We start from the raw sequence: 7,697 nt of genomic DNA on the forward strand, positions 1-7,697 counted from the left end.
TGCTCTTTGCCGCCAGTCACTGTGCATTGCTGAGTCCCGGGTACTCTACCTCCATCTAAAATCTCTGGATGGGGGGGTAGAATCACTCCAAGGGACTTACATATTTTTGCTTGGTCTGGAGTACAATGTGGTACCCAGGACCCAGGGGAATTAGGGTTCTTGAACTTTGGGGGACCAATAATCTTTTTTTCTTTTTTTTTTAAATAAGGACTGAAGGGGTTCCTGGAATGCAGGACTTTCATTTTAAAACCAAGATGAGTCAGTCAACTAAGCTCCAGCTCAGCAGAGGCTTTGTTCTTCAGGATGATAGTTCTTGCTCCTTGGACCTCCAGGACATGCCCATAATATTTTCTTGGGCTCTAGGCCAGGCTGGTGAGATGGTTTCACAGGTAAGTAAAGGAACAAAGGGAGGCAATGTTCTTTTTATTGCTCTTTTATTTCTGTGCTGTCTAAATGTCAGGATCACTAGGAAAGATGATTCCAGCTTCTTCATCCTCCCATTTCCAGATGGAGGCCTCCCTAGGGTAGGGAGCTATGATGGGAAATAGAAGCCTCTCGTTGGGTGGAAATGGTAGTCACTGTGAAAACTGCTTCTCTAAACATAGGTCTAGCCTGACTCTCAGTAATACCCCACCCTACAAAGTGAAAGGCATGGCCCCAGGGACAATCTATTTGTTTCACTTCTGCTCCCATTTGCTTGGCCTGGACTTATTTTGTGGGCCATAGGGCTGCTGCTGGGTTTGAGAGCCCTTGTCCTGAGTTTGTGGTGAGTTGGGCTCAGATTCCATATTAAGCGGTGAGCATTCGGGCTTGGTCTCCAAACCACAGCACCTGGCCTTAATGCAGCAAGGGGGTTTTGGCTGACAGCAGTGATTGTGTTTTGGCGGGCAGCATTGATTGCCTTTTGGCTGGCAGCACTGGTTCTGTTTTGGTGGGCAGCATTGATTGCCTTTTGGCTGGCAGCACTGGTTGTGTTTTGACGGGCAGCATTGATTGTCTTTTGCTGGGCAGCATTGACTGTGTTTTGGCTGGTCACACATTTTCTGGACACTTGGAGGTACTAGAAAAAGAAAAGAATATTCTCATCAGAAGGAAATCTGGGTGCCTGCTTTCATTTCCTCTTTTCTTAATACCCAAATACATCCATCTTCAGGATAATGACTCAGATCAGGGTTGAGAAAGCAGAGCTGGATACCTCGGAGGGGCCAGCCAGCCCTGTAATTCTACCTTTGCATATGCCAGCATGTTTGTTCCTTACTAGGTAGTCATTTGCCAGATAAAGAATCAAAAGACCAGAATATGTAAGCAATGTGCCTAAGGTCTCTTAGCTAATGAGCAAACAGTGTGACCCTCAGTTGCCAGATCCTGGGTCAAGTGTCGGGCACTTCACAAACATCAGCTAATGGAATGATTGCTACCTGCCTCAAGTAGACATTTTTAGTCCACTTCACGTCATATGAGGACCACTGAAGTTCAAAGATCCACCTCAGTTGCTTGTAAGTGGATTCAAGCCAAGCTCTGTCCCACTCCAGAGCATGTGCTTGTTCTTGTCTCTAATGTGGCATCCAGGGACCCAGGTGCAATGGAACTCTTGTACTTAGAGTGCCCAACTGTTACACCCTTCCTGAATGCATCATCTTGTCCCATGCACAGAGCACTGTGGTGGTTACAGCGAGATGAAATGAAAAGTACAGTGCTTTTGGCATGGCAGGACCTGAGTTCTAGGGCTGGTTCTGCAACTCCCAAGCCTCAGGGCTTGGGCAGTTCTCTTCATCTCTCTGGGCTTGTATCTCTTCCTCTAAGGGGCAGTGGTGGGGATGAGGAAGGGGGAACTGGACCTTATAGGGATCCTCAAACTCAACCATTCAGCAGTTTTATAATTTCCTGATTCTTCTAGGTATAGAGAAAATCCAAACAGCTCTTGCTTTACTTCTATCTATCCACCTTCCTCCACCCAGGAAACCCAAGTTCTCCCAGGAAGGTCCCTGGGCCTCGGCCCCAGTATGCAGCCCCTGGGGAAGCCCCTATATGGTTTCTGCCGTGTTCCTCCAATGGCACATGATGAGAGGATGAACGCCACTGTTGTGGCCCCAGAACAGAATAGAGGGTCTAGGAGTGGCCAGGAAACAGTAGGCAGTGAGCAGTTTGTTATCTAGCCTCCTCAGGGAAATGTGGAAGCACGGGAAATGAGCCTGTACCCCTTCTGGGGACTCAGCTCATAAAGCCACAAACCCATGTCGGTGAGGTGCCAGGCCTGTCAGAACCCTGTCACTGGTGTGGGGGATGGGTGTGGGATTTGGATTGACAACTGCTGAAGTGAAGTTGCAACCACCTTCTGACCTCTGGCATCCTCGGGATTGTGAGAAAAGCCTCTTGCTCAAACTAATTTTTTCTTTCTTTCTTTCTTTTTTTTGGAGGGAAGTACCATTACTAGACATGGAGCTTCACTCTTGTCGCCCAGGCTGGAGGGCAATGGAGAGATCTCGGCTCACTGCAACCTCTGCCTCCCGGGTTCAAGTGATTCTCCTGCCTCAGCCTTTGGAGTACTGGGGATTACAGGCACCGGCCATCATGCCCAGCAAATTTTTGTATTTTTAGTAGAGATGGGATTTGACCGTGTTAGCCAGGCTGGTCTCGAACTCCTGACTTCAGGTGATCCGACTACCTCAGACTCCCAAAGTGCTGGGATTACAGGCGTGAGCCACTGCACCAGGCCCCAAACTAGTTTTTTAAACTGAACCAGTTACTGCTGTGGGCTTTCCACTAAGCACACACTTGCCCATATCTCTGTGAGAATGTGTGTGTGTGTGTGTGTGTGTTTGTGTGCACGCACGTGAATACATGTAGGCATGTGTCCATGCATAATCATAAATACATGGTGAGGAGAACTTGAGGTTTGTGATGGTGGCTGTTTAGTTGGATCAAATTGATATTACTTGGACTTTCTCATGAGTCTTAACAGAGCCAGTGTGAATAGCTCCTAGCAGGGACCAGCCTCTGTCCTAGCCGTCTCTCTCCTGCTGGACACTCCCTACTTGCCCTCCATCTGATCTGTACCTGCTGTCAGGCTGCTTCCCCCAAGTCCTGCTCCAAACCCTCTCCTGATGTTTAGAAAGCCACATCTCTTGTCTTGTCCTCTTCTTTTGTGTTCTGTAGATAGAGGGACTCCTGGGGACAGTAGCTACAAATCTCTCCTCACACTAAAGTCTTTCTGGGGGAGGACTGGGCCTGGTGGCTCATGCCTGTAATCCCAGCACTTTGGGAGGCCAAGGCGGGTGGATCACCTGAGGTCAGGAGTTTGAGACCAGCCTGGCCAACTTGGTGAAACCCCATCTCTATGAAAAATACAAAAACTACAGGTGCCTGTAATCCCAGCTACTCGGGAGGCTGAGGCAGGAGAATCGCTTCAACCCAGGAGGCTGAGGTTACAGTGAACCGAGATCGTGCCATTGCACTCCAACCTTGGCAACAAAAGCGAAATTCCATCTCAAAAAATGAAATGAAATGAAATGAAATGAAATAAAATAAAATAGAAAAATGAAGTATTTCTAGGGGTTACCCCATGATATGGTTTGGGTCTGTGTCCCTGCCCAAATCTCATCTTCAATTGTAGTCCCCACATGTGGAGCGAGGGACCTGTAATCTCCACATGTTGAGGGAGGGAGGTGATTGGATCACTGGGGCAATTTCCCCCATGCTGTTCTCATGATAGTGAGTTCTCACAAGATCTGATGGTTTTATAAGTGTCTGACATTTCCCCCGCTCTTACTTCTGTCTCCCACCACCAAGTGAAGAAGGTCCTTCCCCTTTGCCTTCTGCCATGATTGTAAGTTTCCTGAGGCCTCCTCAGACATGTGGAACTGTGAGTCGATTAAACTTCTTTCCTTTATAAATGATCCAGTCTTGGGTAGTATCTTTAGAGCAGTATGGAGAAGGACTAATCCACCCCAGTAGGACAAAAATCTATATCATCCTTTCCTGAAGATGTGCATGATTCTCCAGTCAGGTGGTTGCTAAAGGATGCCTGTCAGATGACCTACTTTGCTATCTGAATCACCCCTGTGACTTATAGAAGACCCAAGGCTGCGGCTGTCCTGAATGATGGGTGACATGCTCTTAGACTCAACACTTTTTTTTTCTGGGGATTCACCTAAATCCAGTTCGTAGTGTAAAAACTGGGTCCCATTGAGCCAGGTGTGGCCGACACCTCCACCCACTAGTAACAGTAACTTTCAGACTCACATGTTGGACGCAGCCCCAGCCGGCCTCTCTTCCTTTCACTTTCTGAACCATTGGAGCCTCATCTCAGGTTTCTCTGTGGGAAGGAGGTCCCTGGCATGTGCCTGAGAAGGCTTGGGCATATGCCAGGGCCCCCCTTCTTACAGAGAAAGCCCGAGACTTTCTCTGGGAAGAAGGGTAGCACAGTGCTACCTCCTATAAGGACTGCTATGTTTGAATATTCTGAACTACAGCATTAGGGTGAGAGAAAATTGAGAAGGAAGAGTTAAGGCCCTCTTAAGGCCCTGCCACTTGGTCTAAACCCTTCATGATCCTAAGTCTCTGGCTAGACGGTTGCAGCCTGAACTGGGTCAAGGGCAGTTCCCACCTAAAAAAGGGAGAGTGACTTGGATTAGGATGTTGACTTTAATTTAGTCACAACTCTATCCCTGCCAGTTATTCCAGGATTCATCCTGTCTTTCACAGAAAAGGCTCCTGCTTCCATTTAAGAGGAAGACACTGGAGCAAGACTCTTAAAGGATGGGCGTGGGGACAAGTCACCCCGTTGCTCCTTCCAGGTCAGAGGAAGCTGCAAAGAGGCTGAGGTGGCAGATGCAGGCCCTGCGATGCCTTGACTTGCCTGAGAGGGATCGGGAAGGAGAGAGGTGAGCAATGGAGAGGTACACCAAAAATGGAAATAAGACACAGACAGACCAGCATAAAAACAGGGAAGAGGTGAGAGAGTACAGGGCCATGTTCTCTACCACCTTTGTAGTGTTCAAAGCTGTTTGACAGGAAGTGTGTGTGTCCACATGTACACACAAGCATACACCTGGGTGTCCCTGCAGCTGTACAGGGTTGAGTTTGAGTGTGTGGGTGTATACAGGGAGCCCAGTATTTGTCTCTGTCTCCTTGTTGTTTGAATCTATTCCCTTAGGGATCAGACCTAAGACTAGGTTTTGAGAGGGATGAGAAAGGAGTGAGCCTCTTCTGTTTTTATTTTCTGTTGTTTCTCTCTGTGTTTATTTTTGCCTTTTACTATTTTTTCTCTCTGCCTCTCTTTCATTCTCTGGTCTTCATCCTGTCTCTATATTTCTGTCTTTTGTCTCTGGTTTACTTTTCTCTACTCTGAAGGTCAGTGCCCTGAATTGACCAAAGTGCAGAGTCTCATCACCACTTGGAAGTCCAGTTTGTTAGGGTCCATCCTTATAAGTCCAGGCTGAGCTGTTTCTACAGAAACAATTCTCATTCCAGTGACCAGAGATGCAGAGGCATCAGAGGGCACCTGGAGCCCAGGTCCAGGGGCTTGCCTCACTAGTCCCACCAACATCTCCACTCTAAGCATGTCCCCCATAGTCAGATCCTGGGAGCAGGTCCTGAATGTGGAGGTTGTGCCATATCAGAGAAGGAGAGCAGGTTAGAAACCAGTCTTGTTGACTATAGCATAAGGAGGGCAACATCAAGTCCTTCTGCAACTTCACCCCCATGGATGCAGGTCCTGCCCCTCTGAGCCAGTGCTGTCTCCACTGTCTTCCTTCTGCCTGGTGAATATTATCTATTTCCTCCACTTTCAGAACACTAGCTCCTGTACAATAAACATGCCTCCTGACCACTCTGCCTCCTGCAAGAGGCCTTGGCCAGGCTCAGTGGCTCACACCTATAGTCTCAGCACTTTGGGAGGCTGAAACAGGCGAATGTCTTGAGGGCAGGAGTTTGAGACCAGCCTGGCCAACATGGTGAAACTCCATCTCTACTAAAACTACAAAAATTAGCTGGGCATGGTGGCATGCACCTGTAATACTAGCTACTTGGGAGGCTGAGGTAAGAGAATTGCTTGAATCTGGCAGGTGGAGGTTGCAGTGAGTCGAGACTGCACCACTGCACTCCAGCCTGGGAGACAGAATGAGATTCCATCTCAATAAGTAAATAAATAAAAATTAAAATAAACAAATATATAAATATTCTCTCCATGCTCCGTTTCCCCTCCTTCCCAACCAAGCTCTGCATAGCCTGCCTCAGGAAATCTGCCTGATCACATCAAACACCTGTGGCCCAGGGCCAGGGCCATCTTCCTAGCTTTTCTTATTGCTCTATTCAGTGAGGATTAATACAGAGCCCAAACCACCAGGAGGGCCCTGGCAAGACGCCTTCTGTCTGACGTCTGCCCACCGGCTCAGCCTGATGCCCACCCACTGTTCTCTCAGGCACCAGACTGGCTCAGAGCAGACACCTGCTGAATTTTCTCACCTCTTTCCGGGTCTTTGAACGTGCTCTTCCCCAGCTTAAACCACCCTTCCTGGGTCTCTGTCCCCACATGCTCACTGAATATCATTCAAACCTGAAGTCTCTGCTTACTCATCCCTCCTCAAGGAAATCTTCCTTAACCCATAGCCTCTGTCTCCCTGATGGGCTTTCTTGGATCCCCTGTACTTCTTATTACATTTTAATAGTGGTTATTATTTCCCTAATTGTCTGACTTATGTGGTCCGTTAGTTCCATGAGCACAGACATCCTCACTATCCCCACCCCCCAGAGGCTCCAGTGACTTTCTCTTTTTTTTTTTTTTTTTTTGAGATGGAGTCTCGCTCTGTTGCCCAGGCTGGAGTGCAGTGGCTCGATCTCCACTCACTGTGATGAGCTCTGCCTCCAGGGTTCACACCATTCTCCTGCCTCAGCCTCCTGAGTATCCGGGACTACAGGTGCCTGCCACCAGGCCCGGCTAAATTTTTTGTATTTTTAGATTTTTTGTAAATTTAGATTTTTAGAGATGGGGTTTCACCATGTTAGCCAGGATGCAGTGTCTTCCTTTTAAATGGAAGCAGGAGCCTTTTCCTGAAATATAGGATGAATCCTGGAATCCTCTCATCCAGCACACTGAATGGCATTGCATGGGCCTCAGTAAGTAAATATGTAATGAATGAACACATTAAAAAGCCATGCAGAGAGGGCCCAAAAGACAAAGTTTCTGTGTTACCTGGTCTGGCCACACACTTCTCAATTCACAATTTCCATGCTTGACTTCTCATGACTGATTCCAGTAGATATTATTGATGTTCCTCAGCAGCCTAGTGAGTCCATGACTATCAGAAGCCAAAGTCTTCTGAACCAGATTGGTTCCCTTCCCTGCTAATGCCAAGATTCTAAGCCTCTATGACATCATAATCCTCTCCCCAGGACTCTATGCCTAGCTCACTCACTAGCGCCCTCTGCCTGCTGGAGAGTCTGACTCTTCTCGGTTTCTTTCCTGAAAGATACAAAGTTCCCTAGCTAACCCATAAGTATGCAATGACCTAAAACACAAATCTATATTGAGTGTCTCCTATCTACCAGGCTGTGTCCTAAAAAGTGAAGTGTAGCTCAATGGAATGTAGTTTCCATTCTCAAAGAACTAATTCAATATGGAGGCAAGTCAATAGCCAATAATACCGTGTAATAATAATGATGGTAGGATAAGCACAGGGGGGTCAGGTTTGGGGGTC

The 7,697-nt window shown here is 47.7% G+C and overlaps 1 protein-coding gene across 1 annotated transcript; it reads right to left on the bottom strand.

Annotated features, from left to right (window-relative positions):
- Positions 1 to 677: 677 nt before the first annotated feature.
- SMCP (sperm mitochondria associated cysteine rich protein) lies at positions 678 to 7,320 on the bottom strand. Its single transcript, XM_010374698.1, has 2 exons — positions 7,193 to 7,320; positions 678 to 1,060 (listed from the first exon to the last, which is right to left on the bottom strand). The coding sequence occupies exon 2, from the start codon at positions 1,038 to 1,040 to the stop codon at positions 678 to 680; it is 363 nt and encodes a 120-aa protein (XP_010373000.1). The 5' UTR covers positions 1,041 to 1,060; positions 7,193 to 7,320.
- Positions 7,321 to 7,697: the final 377 nt, after the last annotated feature.

Source organism: Rhinopithecus roxellana, chromosome 8, assembly GCF_007565055.1.
Source record: "Rhinopithecus roxellana isolate Shanxi Qingling chromosome 8, ASM756505v1, whole genome shotgun sequence".
Taxonomy (NCBI): Eukaryota; Metazoa; Chordata; class Mammalia; order Primates; family Cercopithecidae; genus Rhinopithecus; species Rhinopithecus roxellana.

Excerpts from the sequence above, each read along its gene's own strand:
- SMCP (XM_010374698.1), bottom strand. The coding sequence starts at position 1,040 with ATGTGTGACCAGCCAAAACACAGTCAATGCTGCCCAGCAAAAGACAAT.